The 17,519-nt window shown below is 54.3% G+C and overlaps 7 protein-coding genes across 7 annotated transcripts; 4 read left to right on the top strand and 3 right to left on the bottom strand.

The window, feature by feature from the left end:
- Nucleotides 1-314: 314 nt before the first annotated feature.
- On the bottom strand, nt 315-2,282 carry Z517_06380 (uncharacterized protein; the record flags this gene model as incomplete). Its single annotated transcript, XM_013428120.1, has 4 exons — nt 315-856; nt 918-1,455; nt 1,528-1,855; nt 1,927-2,282. The coding sequence occupies 4 exons, from the start codon at nt 2,280-2,282 to the stop codon at nt 315-317; spliced, it is 1,764 nt and encodes a 587-aa protein (XP_013283574.1).
- A 413-nt stretch (nt 2,283-2,695) lies between these two features.
- Z517_06381 (uncharacterized protein) lies at nt 2,696-5,084 on the top strand (the record flags this gene model as incomplete). The annotated part of the gene is made up of 9 exons (XM_013428121.1): nt 2,696-3,346; nt 3,419-3,463; nt 3,524-3,590; nt 3,651-3,918; nt 3,974-4,073; nt 4,122-4,225; nt 4,284-4,497; nt 4,559-4,727; nt 4,804-5,084. 9 exons carry the CDS (start codon nt 2,696-2,698, stop codon nt 5,082-5,084), a joined length of 1,899 nt encoding a protein of 632 aa, XP_013283575.1.
- A 616-nt stretch (nt 5,085-5,700) lies between these two features.
- On the bottom strand, nt 5,701-7,416 carry Z517_06382 (uncharacterized protein; the record flags this gene model as incomplete). The annotated part of the gene is made up of 3 exons (XM_013428122.1): nt 5,701-5,981; nt 6,071-6,206; nt 6,301-7,416. 3 exons carry the CDS (start codon nt 7,414-7,416, stop codon nt 5,701-5,703), a joined length of 1,533 nt encoding a protein of 510 aa, XP_013283576.1.
- A 737-nt stretch (nt 7,417-8,153) lies between these two features.
- Nucleotides 8,154-10,271, bottom strand: Z517_06383 (transketolase; the record flags this gene model as incomplete). Its single annotated transcript, XM_013428123.1, has 1 exon — nt 8,154-10,271. The coding sequence occupies one exon, from the start codon at nt 10,269-10,271 to the stop codon at nt 8,154-8,156; it is 2,118 nt and encodes a 705-aa protein (XP_013283577.1).
- A 528-nt stretch (nt 10,272-10,799) lies between these two features.
- On the top strand, nt 10,800-12,431 carry Z517_06384 (uncharacterized protein; the record flags this gene model as incomplete). The annotated part of the gene is made up of 1 exon (XM_013428124.1): nt 10,800-12,431. One exon carries the CDS (start codon nt 10,800-10,802, stop codon nt 12,429-12,431), a length of 1,632 nt encoding a protein of 543 aa, XP_013283578.1.
- Nucleotides 12,432-12,825: 394 nt separating this feature from the next.
- Z517_06385 (chlorophyll synthesis pathway protein BchC) lies at nt 12,826-13,926 on the top strand (the record flags this gene model as incomplete). Its single annotated transcript, XM_013428125.1, has 1 exon — nt 12,826-13,926. The coding sequence occupies one exon, from the start codon at nt 12,826-12,828 to the stop codon at nt 13,924-13,926; it is 1,101 nt and encodes a 366-aa protein (XP_013283579.1).
- Nucleotides 13,927-15,119: 1,193 nt separating this feature from the next.
- Nucleotides 15,120-17,351, top strand: Z517_06386 (uncharacterized protein; the record flags this gene model as incomplete). Its single annotated transcript, XM_013428126.1, has 1 exon — nt 15,120-17,351. One exon carries the CDS (start codon nt 15,120-15,122, stop codon nt 17,349-17,351), a length of 2,232 nt encoding a protein of 743 aa, XP_013283580.1.
- Between the last annotated feature and the right edge of the window lie 168 nt (nt 17,352-17,519).

Consider the following 17,519-nt stretch of genomic DNA (forward strand, 5'->3'; position numbering starts at 1 on the left):
CCTTGTCCGTGAGACAAGATATATGAGGTAATTACAAGGGCTACCTAGGTATCGAGGTTTCGAAGGAATGCTCGTCCTTGCCCGGTCCTAGTGGTCATGTGAGTGCATGGTGGGCCACGGACGGAGACCCCCAATCGAGTCGAGGCTAGCATCCCACCGTTTCCACTTCGGATCTTTTACTGCCGGGGGGAGTCCACTCAAACCGGACCTTTCCATGGCCAGCTACACACAAGACAAAACATGTTATTAGTATCTGGCGAATATGCGTATCTGAAAGCACTGTCGAACTTCTTTGAGTTCCCCCTCAAAACACTTCACTCTTTCTCGTATAGGACAGAAGCCGGACAGACAACGGTTCCTTGTTCTCGATCCATGTCCCCATCGACCACCATGCAGTCCAGCACCGAGCTTGGAGTTTGTTCTTTGTCGTTCGCGCCGCCCAGAGAGTACAAGATGATTGCGGGACTAATGGCGACGAGAACCTTCCCTTTTTCAGGACGACCTGTCGGCGGCAGAGGTGTATCGTGGCACTCGGCGAAGAAGTCGCCCGGGGCTGGGAGATACAATTCGACCAAGGAAGTTTTAAAGGGCAGCCGAGATTTTAGCACCAGGGCCGTCATCGCTATCTCCTGGAAGCGGTTGTGGTCTTCTTCGTTGTCGAGATCCTGTTTGATGCGATCGGATTGACTTTGAGCATCGGCGTTACAAATCTGTGCCAGTGAGCCAACCGTGGCCAACAACCGTTGTCCCAGCTCGTCGGCTTTGGTCTTCAAGAGATCCTGGAACCACGAGTTCTCCATCTGCAATAGTGCCAACCAAGAGGCGAGGTAGAGATTTCGTAGGGCCTCTGGTCCGTCTGGTGTCAAATTAGGATTACATGCGCTTGATACTATAAGTTTCAAAAACAAAAAACGTACCGCGATTCGAGACGCAATGGGACATTTGAGGCAATAAGGGCCCTGCAAACTCCTCGAGGGAAAAGACATCCGACTTGAAGATCCATTCACGGATGGCTGCCCAGACGAGCGTCTTCAGAATGGCGTGTGATGACGCAGTGGTGTTCTTCAGATGCCTCGTTGCATTCTTCTTCGTGGAGGATGGCTGCTTTCCCAGATATGAGCTCCAAGTGTTGGAGAGCTCCTCCGATGTTGCGCGTTCTTTGACCAGTGCGATCAAGGAGAGCTCTTTATCGCGAAGTCGTCGTGATGATAAATACCCGCGGATCAGGATATTGATCTTTTGCACCGTCTTCCCAATCTCCGGGGTGGGAAGCAAGCTCTGCTCGATTTCTATAGCGTCAAAGTTCCGAAAAGTGGTAAAGGTACCGAGCTGCCTCTCGTTCTGGAGGGCAAGCTTGTATGATCTGATCTGGCGCTGACAACTTTGGTTTTCGGCAGTGAGTTGACGCGTCAAATGCTGTAGCTCTCCGACCTTCTTCAGCAGGTCGTCTCGGCTCTAGGATACAAGTCAGTTCCAAGACAACAATGAAATATGTATATGTGAAACCGGGGATTGGATCTGCCATACCTGTTCGTCCTCCTCATTGTTGGGACCGACAGACAGCAGCCCTATTTCTTTGGTGACGCTCTGCATGGAAGCTTCCGCCCGATTGTCTTCCAGATCATTGGCACACTTGTCGCAGAAGTGGTTTTCGGGGGGTTCGTAGTAGCAGAAGACGTGCTGCCACGTCTCACATCGCTCACAGCAAACAGATCGTTGGCCATCTTCGGTGTCAAACGGGCAGATACACCGAATTTTGTCCTTTGTAGACGGGTTTTGTTGACGTGTCTCATATTTGCTCTTGCTTGCGAAAGGCTGAGTTATGGTTGAGGAAGGGTCGAACAGTCCTTGCTCCCTGCTCGTATACAAGGGTGTAAGTAAAGGCAAGGCACGAGTTGTCGACACATATGTCAGCGGAATGCTCACAAGCGGAAGATGTCAATTTGATGCCGAATCTCGTCGCATGTGGCGTATTGCCACAACTCCAAATCAGGCAGGGTGGCTTGATGGACACCATAATGGTAAAGCTCTTCGATAGGAGCTTTACCCCCGCACCACTTGTGAATCTCGACGAGCTTCGCCTTCACTTTCTTGGGCGTGTATGACAGACTGTTGGGATGGAGGGTCGTGAGCCGTTCGGCCAATTTTGCGAAACCAGCAGCTCGTGTGCTGTCTGATTCAAACAGCTTCTCCTGGGTACTAATAAACGCGAGCATGAAGATGATCACTTCACGCGGCCAGACCGAGCGGCCCGACGCTTCACTGGAGACACTGTCTGTCATATCTCGCGAACCTCCCTCAACAAGGACGATGATATCTGTTGCAGGCGGGGTTGGTCTAGGTGAGAGAGCTCGCGATGTCCTGACTCGACACCTTTCTCACCCGTTCAACTTGATCAGGCTGAGCAGGCAACCACCCCCAAGTTGCATGGCGCTAGGCTATTTCTGTACCTGCAATGTGCTGGCAGTGGCCAGGGATCAAGCACACAACTTATGAGGTGCCGTGTGAGGCTGTGAGAAGAAAAATATAAGTACACTCAGATGGCCCGCTTGCGACGTCCTTTCTACTCTTCCTTCTGCTCAAACGTTGGCCTGCGTATCTGTCAGCCTATTAATTCGCAGCAGCAGCAGCAGCAGATGCCGATTCAGCCACCCAACTATCCTTGTTCACTTTCGAAAGGCTCTTCCTCCTGATCATGACCACGCACTACCATTTTGTGGTGGCGGTTGACTTTGGAACCACATACTCGTCGGTGACATACCATCAGCGGCCCTTTGGCGACAAGCTCAAAGATGTTGCAGACAAGCAACCAAAATTGTTTTCCATCAGAAACTATCCCGGAGCATCCGCGTCCAAAAGGGGAGACATATTTGAAACACCGACCGAGATACTGTATAGTGAAGGTCAAACATTCTACGGATATGACGCTTGGAAAAAATGGGACAGCAACATGCACCGCCAGGGAATCCTGCTGCAATGGTTCAAATTAGTCCTCGACGACTCCAAGGACGAAAAGAGACTGCACGAGGCACAAAGAGTGTCGAGTCAGCTGGACAGCCTGGGCCTCACCATCGGCGATGCCATTACCGATTACTTGACCTTTCTGCTCGGACATACCAAGTCTGAGCTGCAACTCAACAATAGATACTGCGATGATTGCACCGTTCAGCTGGTACTCACAGTGCCCAACGTATGGAACGCCCGCGCCTGCTCCGTCATGGCACATGCCATGGAGACTGCTGCCAAAGACCTCTCCTTTGGCCACGACTCCGAAGTATATCTGGTGTCCGAAGCAGATGCTGCGGCGACGTACTTCTGTGACAGAGTCTCGGATCTCTTGTTGAACGTGAGTTTCATGATATACAGGACAAGCCTGATCCCTGTACAGAGGATGTGGGTGGTTGACCAATGCTTGTAGCTGGGCGATGTATTCATGATTGCCGACCTTGGAGGAGGAACTTCGGTACAGCATGGCCAATCTAATGTTCCCCCATGCATCTTGTTTCACACTAACATGGCGTAGGATTTGATGGTCTACAAGGTTACACATGTGCATCCTTTCCGCTTTGACCCTGTGGTCCCTGGCGATGGTAGGCTGCTGCTCCGTCCGAAGTCATGATCCACGCGGGCTAATCAGGCATCTCTTACAGGCGCCGTTTGCGGCTCTAGCCACTTGAATAAGGCTCTTGTCAGCACATTGAAGACCGCCATCGAAGCCGAACCCCGCTATCGAAACACAAGGGATTATCTTCCCGAAGGGTGGACCATCGATGACATTTTGAGCGCGGCGAACCACGACTTCGACACAGTAAAGAAGGAGGTCCGGAGCGATTCAGCAGGCGACTACATCACTGTCCCGTTTCTGCCAAAACTGGAAGACAACCCGGACTCGGCCAGTAACTCCTTCTACGCCAATAGGTTAGTTTCGTTGTTGAAGGATTGGATTACTAGCCTTCTCACTACCTTGTGACAGGGAATTCATCGACGGAATCTACCTTCCTCTTTTCAACCAGATCTTGGGCTTGATTCAAAGTCAGATGCAAGCCGCTGCGAAAAACAAAACACCCTGTACTGTAGGTTAAACCTTCCCGCGTTGCTGTCTCGTTACTCAATCATCATAGCACGTCGTTCTCATCGGGGGCTTTTCTTTGTCCAACTGGTTACTGAGCTTCCTGCGAGAAAATATCAACGATAAAGATTGTCGTGTTGTGAGAGAACATACAAGGTACGCGAAAAATGAGACACTCGTGCTAATAGCTCGCTCATCCAAAACCACCATGCAGCCAAGATGCAATCTCCAGTGGTGGATGCTTGCGTTACTTGAACCAAGTATCTGGCCCAGACGAGATCATGCAAGCCAGCTATGGGTTTGTCACTGAAGAGGTGTGCGAACCTGACAAGTTCGAAGGTCATAAGCCCGAGAATGCCGTTCAGGAATTTGATGCCGACGACGGCGGATTGTACGCTTGCGGTTGCATCACCTACCTTGTCCATCGGGTAGGTACAGTCTATGAAAAAGTGCAGATGATCGCAACAGCAACTAACCGGGCCTGCACAGGGACAGAGAATACCAGCACAGGGCCAGACGTTCCCTGAGAATGCCTTTGTCCTAGATCGTACCTTCCGACACCTGAAGCAGGACCTTTTGACCCGCATCGAACTTGTCGAAAACAAATCAGACAATGTTCTTGAAGATCATTTTCACCGCAGACATGACAAGAATATTGGTATATGCTTGTTCCCCGCCCGACCCGATCCCTTCAGATGAGATGCCAGAGGGACTGATCAATTCATTATTGCCAGGGTGCCGTTCGCAAGGAGAGATTGCATTCGTCATCCCGGCACGCGAGCTGAAGCAACTGGCCGTGGAAAGGGTCCGCGGAGAGAAACGCTTCTGGAACAAGCGCGACAAGAACTTTTATTACCTCCTTCGATACGAAGCACGCATCAAGATTCTGGGCAAGAACATCCGGTACGAGCTTTGGGTCGGCGGCTCATGCAAAGCCTACGGGGTCTTGACGGGCCTGTCCAGCGCGGTCGAGATGAGTGAAGTCGAAGGCCGACTCGCGTCGCTGGCCATATGAATGTTTTGCATTCCTGTTCCGTTGTACAAGCTCGCTGGAGCTGGATGGGGGATTGGTCTCTACTTTCGACCAGGGGCGGAAGCGTTGATGTGACAGGGACAGGACGCAAGGGACGGGCACCTTGCGGCTCTTTGGAAGCAGGACATGCAGGAATTTCTATAGTATCGAGGACATGTTATTCACGACCACACGGCGAGCGGGACTAAGGGGGGAAAATGAAGGCTTAAGTAATCAACGACCTACAGGATGCAGATACAGGATGCAGAAGGTCATGCAGGAATCAATGTTTATTCTTGAAAGTGAAATGGGTGCGTAACAGTGTTTGAATGTCCGTCTTGGTCGCCCCCAGGTTCGCCAATATTCTTGTGGTAGTACGCGTGTCTAACGGTGCTGGCTGGCAGGGGGGCAGTGTATGTTTCATATTATGTCGAGCATAGTGACATACCTACTGATCAATGATGGACTAAAGCATGCCCAGGCAGGGTATGAGATGCAATCGGGGATATCCCCATTTCTCGCTGATAACTATCTCATCCGACCACGATGTAGCACAGCACTCTTGGTAGGTAAGTAGGAACTGTCCGACCGAAGTTCCCGGGCCTCATGCTGTGTAAAACTATGCCATCGTCTTCTCGACCTGCACAAACTCGACCCCTTCGGGCTTGTTGGTCCTCTCGGCGACCTGGCGCACAATCTCGGCCGACTCTTCTTTGGCCCGGAGCGCGGCTTCGGCAAAGGTGATCTTCTTGCCCGAGTCGTAGTAGATCTCGAACATGCGGTCGATCTCCTCGAGGCTGAGCTTGGCGGTCTCGACGTAAAAGTACCAGATGAAGGGGACAAAGGAGATGTTGAGGACGGCGAAGATGATGAAGAAGCGCCAGCCGATGTTGGCGAGACCTGTTTTTTTTTGGCGCGAAGGAATTTTTAGCTTTGGGGGGATCTTCATCTCGCAAATTTCGCAGAGACGGGGAGGGGGAGGTGCTTACTGTCCGGGGTGATCAGGACGATAATGTAGACAAAGAGCCAGTTCACCACCATGGCGATGGCGGTGCCCGTGTTTCTCATCACCTGAGAATTGATTTCGCTGGGGTAGATGTACGGAATGGACACGAACATCAGGCCCTGAGAGAGGGAGAGAGAGAGAGAGAGAGAGAATGTCAGCGGGCTGAAATATATTCGCCAGAGATTGCGTCCCACCCGGCTGGCTTGAACTTACATAGGGGATGTAGTACATGAACAAGAACAAGACGGCCACGGCATTCCAGCCCTTGGTGTTCTGGCTGAGACCGGCCGCGACAAAGACATAACAGATGCCCATGCCGGTCGCCCCGATCAACATGAGCTTGACCCGGCCATATCTGTCGATGAGCAGGGCGCCCAGGGCACCCCAGAGGACCAAGGTCATCGAGGCCACGGCGGCGAGGACCAGGGCCATCCTGTCGCTGAAGCCAAAGGCGCGCATCAGGACGACGGGGAGGTACGACGCCGACACGTTGATGCCGCCCATCTGCTGCATGATGAAGCACCCACCTCCAAGACAGATGCGGTAAAAGTTTTGCTGCTTGCCGTTGGTGAAGACCTCTTTCCAGCGGGTCCCCGTGAACTCCCGCTCGCGCTGGAGCTGTTCCAGGATCAGGGCCATGGCCTCGGAGACCTCGAGGGACTCGGGCGGCGCGGCGGCGAGGCGGGCAATGACGGTGCGGGCCTCGTCGTTGCGGTCCTTGAGACACAGCCACCTCGGCGACTCGGGCATCAGGAACGTCAGGACGATGCTGGCCAGGGCGAAGAAGTTCTGGAACGCGATGGGGAACCGCCAGCTGACGCTGGTCGCGTCGGCAAACGACAGGCCGTAGTTCATCCAGCTCACCACGACCACGCCCGACAGGACCAGGGTGAGCTGGAGGACGATCATCTTGCCGCGGTGTTTGGCCTTGCTGGTCTCGCTCTGCCACATGGGGATGGCCGTCGTGTTCATCCCCGTGCCCATGCCGGCAATGACGCGGCCCGGGAACAGTTGACCCAACGAGTACGACGACGCCTGGATGGTACCCCCAATCACGACGAGGGTGCACGCGAGCATGATGGCTCGTCTCCGGCCGAACGTGTCGCCCACGAAGATGGAGATGAACGCGCCCACAATGCAGCCGAGATAGTAGGTCGACACGATCTGGCCCTGGATCGTGGGATTCGGGTTCTTGAACGTCTCGACGAACCGCGGGTTGGAGAGGAGGCCGCCCATGAGACCTTGGTCGTAGCCGAACAGGAGAAAGGCAAAGCCACACGCCAGCGAGATGCCGGCGCTGAGGCTCCGGCCTTGGAGGTTTCGGAGCATTGTTGAATAGATGGTCTCTGGGGGAATACTCTGATCGAGGGGGGGGGGGAGGGGAGAGAAAAAGGGACGAATGCTGGATCAAGGTTGACGCGCGCGCGAGAGAAAGCAAGACTCTTGTACGTCGTCGTGGTCGTGATTCTTGCGACTTTCAGGTTGCCGTAATCCCCCCCTCCTTGGCCACAAAGGCATATGATATATATATATTCCTGGCTGGCTAGGTATGATATCCCCCGAAATCAGGAGTTCATACCCCACGAGCCATGTACCCCGGCTCTCCCCCAGATCTCGCAAATTGAGCGCAGCCCGGGTAATTTGGGAGAGAGGGACATGCGACACTTTCGGTTGGATGGTCGGTCAGCCGTTGTTGTGGAAAGAAAGAGAAAAAACCTTGTTATTTTGTGGATCTCATCGTGCCGTTTGTAGACAGGCTGTATCCGGTAACCGGGTATTTGTGGGGCGAAGCCGGCGGCTGTATATACGAGGTACATACATACCCAAAACAACTTTTGGAGGCTTACATACCCACGACCCGGAATGAACCAGGGGGTCAAATTGTCGTTTCTGAGTGAACGGCTCGTCGCTGTAGTCGAAGTTGTTGGAGATCGGAAGTTCTCCCCAACACATGATACTTTCTGTGAAGTTTCTACCAGTCGATCGTCGACAAGGAAAGCAGGAGTTGGGAGTGGATAATATTGCATGCTATTGCTGGAGAGGATCCTGTCTGTCTTACTAACACTCTAAGCTAGAAGCCTCCATCGTGCCGTAGGCGAGTCCGCTGCCCTCTCCACATGCGCCTTGACTTTACGTACGATCCCCCGCGTGTCCAGTCCGAAGCGTGCCATGTTCGCTGCGCCGCTTCCACTGTACCCAAACGAGCTCATCGCCACTGATGCCGTACAGTAGCGTGCCCAGATAGTGGACACAAATGCCTCTACAGAAATGATGTGCCTGGTCGTTGATAGCACGGAGATCTTGTACGATTCCTCCTGTTGCTCGAACAAATCGATGCTGGGCATGCTCACGACCCGGGTTGGTATGTTGCTGGCAGAGAGTTCAGCCGCAGCGGCGACGGCATGTGGCAGATCCGAACCACAGGATACAAGAGTCACGAGGGCCTTTTCTTGCTCAACGACGGCATACCCACCCCGTGCCACCTTGTATCGATCTGTAGAAGGTACGGCTGTGGTCGCTGGATCTCTTGCGAGTGACAGCATCACAGGCTGGTCCTTGACTGACAGTGCCACGAGCCATGCTCCGATGACCTCTTCGGCGTCGGCAGGCCGCAGGTAAAGTAAGTTTGGCATTGCTCGAAACAGTGAGTCTACCTCAACGGGTTGGTGCGTTGGCCCATTTTGTCCCTCAGCAATTGAGTCGTGCGTGGCGATGTGAATGACCTTGAGTCCACTGAGAGCACCCATCCTCACACCGGGCGCTGCGTATAGGTAGAACATGAAGAAAGTGGCGGTAATTGGGACTATCGTCTGGTGAGAATAAGCCGCAAGCCCGTTCGAGATGGCCGCCATTGCATGTTCGCGAATGCCATATCTGATGACCCGGCCCTGTCGATTCACACCGTCGAATATGCGGTGTGACTGGTCACCCAGTTGATTGGAATTCCATAGATCCGCTCCTCCAGCCACGAGACTAGGTATATGGTTGAGGAGCGTGTTGAAGACTTGTCCGTTGAATGTTCTCGTGGCTTGAATGTTAGCAGGAACTTGCATCGATGTCAACAAATGCTCGAATTCAAGCTCTCCTCGCATCCGGCTTGCTAATTGCTTCCCGAGCTCGGGAAATGTCTGGCGATATTTCTCAAACTGGTCATTCCACACTCTTTCTATCGATTCGCCATTGGAAGTGCACCAATTGAAATACGCCTTTGATCTTTTCGAGAGAGTGTGGCTTGGTGTGTTTGCGCTCTCGGCGAAGAGTGCCGCGTCGTCGTCGGTGTAGGTTCCATGATGGGATTTGAAGGTCCCGGCTGTCGATGTCCCAAAGCCGATAGTTGTCCGAATGTTGATGAATGTTGGCTTGCTGTCGGGACTCGGTGATCGAGCCAGTTGGAGGGCAGCGACGATGTCCTCCACAGCGCTATCACCGCCAAAGACATCGATAACTTGCCATCCCAAAGCACGCATTTTTGCATTGGTGTCTTCAGATACTATCCACTCAAGAGGCCCGTCACAGGTCACAGCGTTGTTGTCGTAGCATAGAATGAGGTTGTCGAGTCTCAGATGTCCAGCGAGGGCGATTGCTTCCTGTGCGACACCTTCTTGAAGACAGCCGTCTCCCGTGGTACAGAAAGTGCGCGACGTGATGATTTCGTGGCCTTCTCTGTTGTACGTAGCCGCGAGCTGTTTCGATGCTATAGCCAAACCGACGGCATTCGCGATCCCCTGGCCGAGTGGTCCTGTGGTAACTTCGACGCCCGGCACCTCGATTTCAGGGTGACCGTGACAGACAGTCTCCTTCCATGTTCCCGTCTCTGGATCGACAGCTTTTGGATCCGCGTACATTTTCAATTCCTCGAGTGTCATGCTAGGATATCCAGTGACGTGGAGCATCACATATAGAAGGATCGCGGCGTGTCCATTGGAAAGCACGAATCTGTCGCGATCAAACCAGTCTGGATTGCGAGGATTATATCGCATGGCGTGTCGCCAAAGCGCAACAGCCAAAGGTGCCATCGAAATGGCTGATCCTCCATGACCACCACCGTTCTGTCTGCAGCAATCGATCACCAACTTGCGGATCTCGCGGACAGCATCTTGGTCGTCGCTCTGAACAAGCCCCAAGTCGGCCTTCAGCGGAACCGCATGGCCGTTCCCTCCGTTGACCACCAACGGGGCACTCATTTTCACATTTGCTTTACAGAGAGGGATGGCCATGGGGCTCGTTGATGGGGATTTGTTGTTATATCGAACGTGTCACGTTCGTCGGTATTCTAAATCTTACCTCCCCATAAACTCCCAACATAGAAATCTCCCCGCTGGGATGTCTCTAGCTAAGTTGATCCAACGGTCTTTCCGCGGAGTGTTGCATATATCCACGACCTTGACAGCCGACCATGGTCGATGGGCCTTGTTTCTCGACTCTCACACATGCATGAAGCAAGCTTGCCCCAGGTCGATCTACCATTATGGCTTTGAAATCCCCAATTCCAGTCTCATGATTCAACAGGAGACGCCGGGGCAGTGACTAGTTGTCGGCAATTTACTAGCATACAGGCAGTATAATGCGCATAGTCAGCCAAAACGGCCTCGCTATACAGGGGCCGGATGACTTGGACCTTTGTATTTGGATCTCGCTCTAGGTGGTATAAACAGAATGTCAGCGTCTACTCTCTTCAAGTCTCTAACTATAGCCATTCTATGTCGCCAAAAATGGCTAACCCCGAACCACGCTTGATCATCATCGGAGGCGGTGTGGCCGCAATTGCGCTGGGAGTGAAATTGAAGACTCAATTGGGCTTCAACAACTTTATCGCCTACGAGAAAGAAGCCGGAATCGGCGGCGTCTGGCGCACAAACACGTATCCCGGTGTCGGCTGCGATGTGGACTCACACCTGTACTCGTTTTCCTTCAACCTCAATCCTAACTGGTCCCGACGATTCGCTGATCAGGCCGAGATCCTCCAGTACATGGACGACACGGTGGACAAGTTCGATATTCGTGACCACTTTGTGCTCAACACCAAAGTCGCAGAGGCAACGTGGGTAGAAGAGGAGGGGGTATGGGAAGTCCAACTCGTCGATCTCGTGACGGGATATCGATACACGAAAAAGGCCGAGTTCCTGGTCTCGGGCTGCGGCGTCCAGTCGTATCCCAAGCCCTGCGATATCCCTGGCCATGAGAAATTCAAAGGTGCCATGTGGCACTCGGCCAGATGGAACCACGACTATGATCTGAAGAACAAGCGAGTGGCCGTGATCGGGAACGGCTGCTCGGCCGCGCAGTTGGTGCCGTACGTGGTCAAGGACGCGGCATATGTCTACCAGTTCCAACGATCGCCTCAATGGATCAACGAGCGGCCCAACAAGGAGTTCTCGACTTTTCAAAAGCTGTGCTTCCAGTACGTGCCTCTGTGGCAACGGCTCTATCGATTCTACCTTTGGAAAACAACCGATGCCCTGCACGAACTCTACACTTCAGACACCAAACACGCGGTAGCAGCACGTGAAGCTGCGACGCGAGAGACTATCGAGTACATGAAGAAGACGGCGCCTGCCAAATACCACAAGATCCTGATTCCCGATTTCCCGCTGGGTTGTAAACGTCGCGTTTTCAATCCCGGGTGGCTGGAGTGTCTGCACAGCCCCAATCTTGAACTCACGACGGAGAGAATCATCGAGATCACCGAGACGGGACTCCGGACGAGCGAGAGGACGATTGATGTTGACGCCATCATCCTGTCGACGGGGTACAACATGCAAGAATTCCTTTCACCGATCAAGGTGACGGGACGCAACGGCAAGACCCTTTCGGAGCACTGGAAGGAAACCCGCGGCGCTCAGGCCTACAAGGGTACGTTTGTCAGTGGGTTCCCCAACTTTGGCATCGTCTTCGGGCCCAATGCCTTTCCTGCGCATAACTCGGTCATCTACACGGACGAGGTCCAGGTCGAATTCATTATCAAGACGGTGATTCGGCCGGTTCTCGCGGGCCACTTCAAGGTCATCGACATCAAAGACTCGGCCGAGATGCTGGACGCCAACCACGTCCAGCGCAAGTTGCAGAACATGGTCTGGAGCGCCAACTGTGTGAACTGGAACCGCGACGATCGGGGCAGAAACACGACAAACTACTTCGACACGACCTGGATGTTCTGGTACCGGCTGTACTGGCCCGTCTGGAAGGACTATACCATCTCTGGTGGCAAAGGCACCCACCCCGTCCATCCGCTGTGGAAGCTGGCCGCGAGCGTCCTGGGTGCTGGCTGTCTGGCAGAGGTGGCCTGGCACTTTTCTCCTGCTCTGGTGCAATCTCTCTCGACACTGCACAAGCTGGGTCTCTAGGTAGTTTAGTTAGTATTTGTGATTTCTGTGACTGCAAAAGAATTCAAGTAATTTTCCTGATTGAAACGGCGTTTGCATTAAACGTCTTTGATTAGAGCCCAGCTACACCTTGACTTTTGGGTTTGTGTATCCCCTTTTACGGCTTGTAGTCACCTTTGGGTCAAGGGTGATGGGCCTTCGGATATATGCCCTCGAAGTTTCCGGCCCGACACTCTCCAACTCCTAAATTGAGCACTGCAGAATGTCTAGCTCGATTGGCAAACCCCATCCATCCACTTCGCCAGCAGAATTGGGAAGTGGGACTGGCATCACGAGCCCAAGGATTTAAATAGTCCAGCGTGTGCCCCACAAACCACCTCACAATGGCATCCAATTCCCTCAAGAGTGAACCACGATGAGTTACGGACACAGGCACCAGGCCATGGTGCTTTATGGCGCCCAGGATCTTCGACTGGAGACGGTCGACACTCCAGCGCCCGGAGCAAACGAGGTGCAGATTCGACCGCGAGCCACAGGAATCTGCGGGACGGACATCCACTACTACGAGCACGGGCGCAATGGCAACTACGTCGTTCGCAACCCGCTGGTCCTCGGCCACGAGGCCGCTGGTGAGGTCGTCGCCGTGGGCAAAGACGTGACCTCGATCGCGGTCGGGGATCGAGTGGCCATCGAACCACAGCGGCCGTGTGGCGGGTGTAAGCAGTGCAAAGGGGGAATCTACAATCTGTGTCCCAACCTCAGATTCACGGGGTCAGCGACCGCGGATCCGCCCGTGCAGGGCTCTCTCCAGCAGGTCTACAACCACCCAGCGAGTTTCGTGCATCGCCTGCCTGAGAGTCTCACATTCACCGAAGGCGCTTTGATCGAACCCCTCTCAGTTGCCATGCACGCCGGACGTCGTGCGGGACTTGAAGCCGGGCAGTCCGTGTTGATCATGGGGGCTGGTGCCATCGGGCTCCTCTGCGCTAGTGTTGCCCGGCTGTCTGGTGCGTCGAGAGTGTGCATGGTGGACGTCGACCAATCTCGGCTCGACTATGCAAAGTCTCACAAGCTTGCCGACCACGTCGAGCTGATGCCACGGGGTCAATGGCAGGACTTGTCCAAGGCAGAGATCTTTGCGCGCACGGCCCAGCATCTCCTCGCCCAGCCCGGGTTTCGACTTGCGGACCGGGTGTTCGAGTGCACAGGGGTCGAAACGTGCGTCAATGTCGGCATCCACTGCACCGCACCGGGCGGCAAGGTGGTGTTGGTCGGCATGGGCAGCCCATTGCAATCGATCGACGTGGGAGCCGCCGCGAAGCGCGAGGTCGACTTGTTGGGGCTCTGGCGATACGCCAATACCTTTGAAACCGCCATCGAGCTGCTGGCTTCCGGTCGCCTGGACGTCAAGTCACTGGCGACCCATCGCTTCGATCTCCACGAGGCGGCTAAGGCGTTTGATCTGGTCCTCCAGAAGCCGCAGGGTCTGATCAAGTGTGTCATCTCATCAGATTAGGCTCCGCCCAGGTCGAACACAGCCAACGAACCAGGAACTCATATCTGTCTGTCTACTTGCTCAAAGTGTCCGCAGGCTGGACGACCTCGGAATCATGCCGCCTACTTATTGGTACAACGGGAGGCTTATGAATAGCACTCATCCTGAAGACTTTGGCTTCCCAGAATGAAGGTATCTTTGAGACCGATTCGCGACCTACAAGGAGAATAACAGGCTCCGTGGCTGAAGGACACTTTGAGTGAGCCGGATTCTGGGAGGGAAGGAAGCCTTGGCAGTATTTCCCCACAGAATCTTTTCAAGCTTGATTCGTTGGAGGGCTCATGTTTAAGCCTATTATAGCATGGCCTAACTTATTGAGGAAACTATATTTCTACCAATCACATACAATCAAGACCGCTCACAGTGGGTCTGACATTTCATGCCTGGAGCCCTGCGGGAGGCAACCTGGGAGTAGGGAATAGGATGTTTGTTCTCCTCTGTGAATGACCAGTTGTAACTTTTCCAGTTACGAACCCAAAGGGAGAGAAAATTTGGAGTATGGTTTTCTCTCGTGCATTCTCTGCGCGTGTGACAAACGCTCTTTGAGATTGGCATCCGGCTATATGGGTGCCCTAGGGTATTGACTCCCGTGCCGGCTATTTGCACCGTGCCTACGAGTACAAGTAGGCATATATCCGGTGGCCACTTTTGCCACGCAGCGCCTAGACCGCGAAGTTTATGACCCCTTCTCAAATCTGCTGATCAAGACTTTGACCATGTTGGAGATTATTATGCTGTGTCGGAGAGTTTCTGTGGAGCGTTGTTGAGTAGAGCAGCTGGACGTGGTGGGAGTAGTCTCGAGTGTGCAGGTCGTGCTCCAAAGCAGGGGTTGTTGCATTATTATTCAGCTTCGACGGCACCCGCACCAGCACCGAACCAGGCATGCCAGGGCCCTCTCCGGGGTTGGGATGGTCACGACGGGGTGCTGCACCCCGCAATCTGGCGGAACCGAGGCCTTGGGGGTGAGTACCGCCCGCTTGTCCCGTAGTTGGATTGGTCAGACTGTCTGTGGGTGCCCCCAAGCCTGTGATGTCCAATCGCCCCCCAGCGCTCTAGTCGACTCCCAGGACAAAATCTTGATGTCTGAATTTTTCGCTGCCTCTCGTTACTTGGACTGCTGCTCTTGAGAGAGATACCGATCAATTCCAAAAGACATGGTCACCGGCGAAGGCGTGCGGTGCCGCGCAGCGCGTGCTTGCCGGAGGTGCCATGTCAAGAGAATCAAGTGCGATGCCATTGAGGGTGGCATGCCCTGCACAGGATGTCAACAGGCCGATAACAGTGAATGTACATTGATGCCATCGAACAGAGGTACGTACATTCGAACGGCCTCCCGACGAGCGAGGCATCAACCAGCGCAAAGGGTGCGGTCCGCAGTTCCTCGCAGTACGGCGGTGTCTCGCGATCAAGATTACCAACGATCGATCGCGCCCGAAGAAGCAACGACCGAAGAACAGTACGAAGATCACCACCAACCTACACGGAACCCCGACTCAACGGCGCCAGGGACCGCGGGGTTGCGAGGAGCAAATCGTGGTGCCGGCAGAGGTCGAGACTCTGTAGCATCGCCAACGGACCGTCGTGTCACTTCACCCGCATCTGGGGCCGAGGCCACCACCTCACCAATGTTGGACCTCGCGACGACAGATCCGGATTCCGCTCATCGGGAGCCTTCCTGGACCACAATGTTTGACAGGCTCTTTGACAATCTGTCACATAACCAGAAGGCGGCGCTCGACAAATGTTCCATCACGTATTTGGGCGAGTCATTCCCATTGGGCATGGTCCTGGAAGAGGTGAATGAAGGGGGACGAACACGCCTCCATCACCCCGGACCTCCCGTGTCCGAACCCTCGGTGGTAGAAGAGCCATCGGGACAGCGACACCCCTCGCATATGCGGCCAGAAGATATCACATACCTCAAGTCGAAAGGGGCATTCACATTCCCCGACGCCGACATGCTCGATGCATTGGTGGCGACCTACTTGGGACGCGTTCATCCTCTGTATCCAATAGTGAATCGACAAGAATTCATACGACAGTATGAGGCCGATGAGGTCCCGGCCATGCTGCTGCATGCCATCTGCTCGATCGCTGCCACATTCTGCGACCTTGCGCTCATCCACCGCGCCGGATTCCTCTCGCGGCTTGATGCGAGGTTGGCATCCTACCGCAAAGCCAAGGTGCTCTTTGAAGTCGGCTACGAAACGGACAAGATTGTGCAGCTCCAGAGCGCCGTCTACATGACCTTTTGGGGAGGCGGCCCGCTCAACCATTGGAACTATTTCAGCTGGATTGGCACGGCCGTCACCATCGCAGAGTCGCTGGGGATTCACCGGTCAATGGCCAATGCCGACATGGACGTTTCTGACCGCAGTCTCTTGAAGAGACTGTGGTGGACGCTCGTCAACCGGGACGCACACTGCCAAAGCCTGGTCGGGCGCCCATTCCGCATCAACCAAGACCAGGTGGACATCGAGCCCTTGCTGATGGAGGATTTTGAGGAGGACATGCAAAGCCCCGAGTTCAAGTCGCACCCGTTACGAGACTCGTTCGGGCTCTACCAGATCCATATGTCTCGACTGTCGCTCATCCTCAAGGACATTGTAAACACTCGCTTTCGGCCCGGCCGACTGCAGTCGAGAGCTGCCCATCTGTACGAGAAACTGCGGCGCTGGCGGCACGAGTTGCCCACGGAACTTCAGTGGGTGGACGGCGACGCGAACCTCGACGTCTTTGCGTTGTGCCTCTGCACATCCTACAACCATCATTTGATACTCCTCCACCAAGACCAGCCGCCCATGGGCGGTGTTGGTTTGGCGTCTACTTCTACCCAAGAAAATTCCTTGCTGTTGAAAAGGTCAATCCCTGCGCCGGAGATCGCGGCCAGGAACGTTACGTGCCTCGTGTACACGATCTACGCCAAGTCAAACCCGCTGTGCATCCCGCATGAAACGTTCCAGGGCGTGTTCCTGGCCGAGGCCGTCATGTTTACCCAGATGAAGACCTCTGACCCGATGACCGCCCAGCACGGCAGAGCCGCGTTGTCGGCCTGTCAGATGCTGTGGCACACCGTCCTCGAAACCTGGGACGCGTCGCCGTGGATTCTCCGTTTGTTCGACCATCTGGTCGGCCGCCTTGGCCTTCCAAGCGACAGGCAGAACGACGCTGGCTGGGCACCGACGATGACGGCGGCGGCGACGGGAGAGTCCTCTGCCGACGCGCTACACCCCGACGAGTTTGTCGATGACTTTGGAGACGCTCTTCCAACCCTCTCCACGTTTCTCGACATGACGCAGGACGGCGGCGCCTTGTCGAATTTTGTAGATTTCCCCATGTTTTCAGGGTCTTTTGGCATGGCGGATCAGAGTCTGGGGATGCCATAGCAGAGCATTCCGAGAGGTGGTGGTGGTAGGAGGTGCGCATGGATGACTTTTAGTATGATTTCGAGTATATAAGCGTGCGTATGAACGAGATGGAGTAGTCTCCCGGGTACTCATATGTCAGTTCTCTCGAATCACTCCCGTAACAGAATAGTTGACTATGAGGCGATA

This window comes from Fonsecaea pedrosoi (assembly GCF_000835455.1).
Source record: "Fonsecaea pedrosoi CBS 271.37 unplaced genomic scaffold supercont1.4, whole genome shotgun sequence".
Lineage (NCBI taxonomy): Eukaryota > Fungi > Ascomycota > Eurotiomycetes > Chaetothyriales > Herpotrichiellaceae > Fonsecaea > Fonsecaea pedrosoi.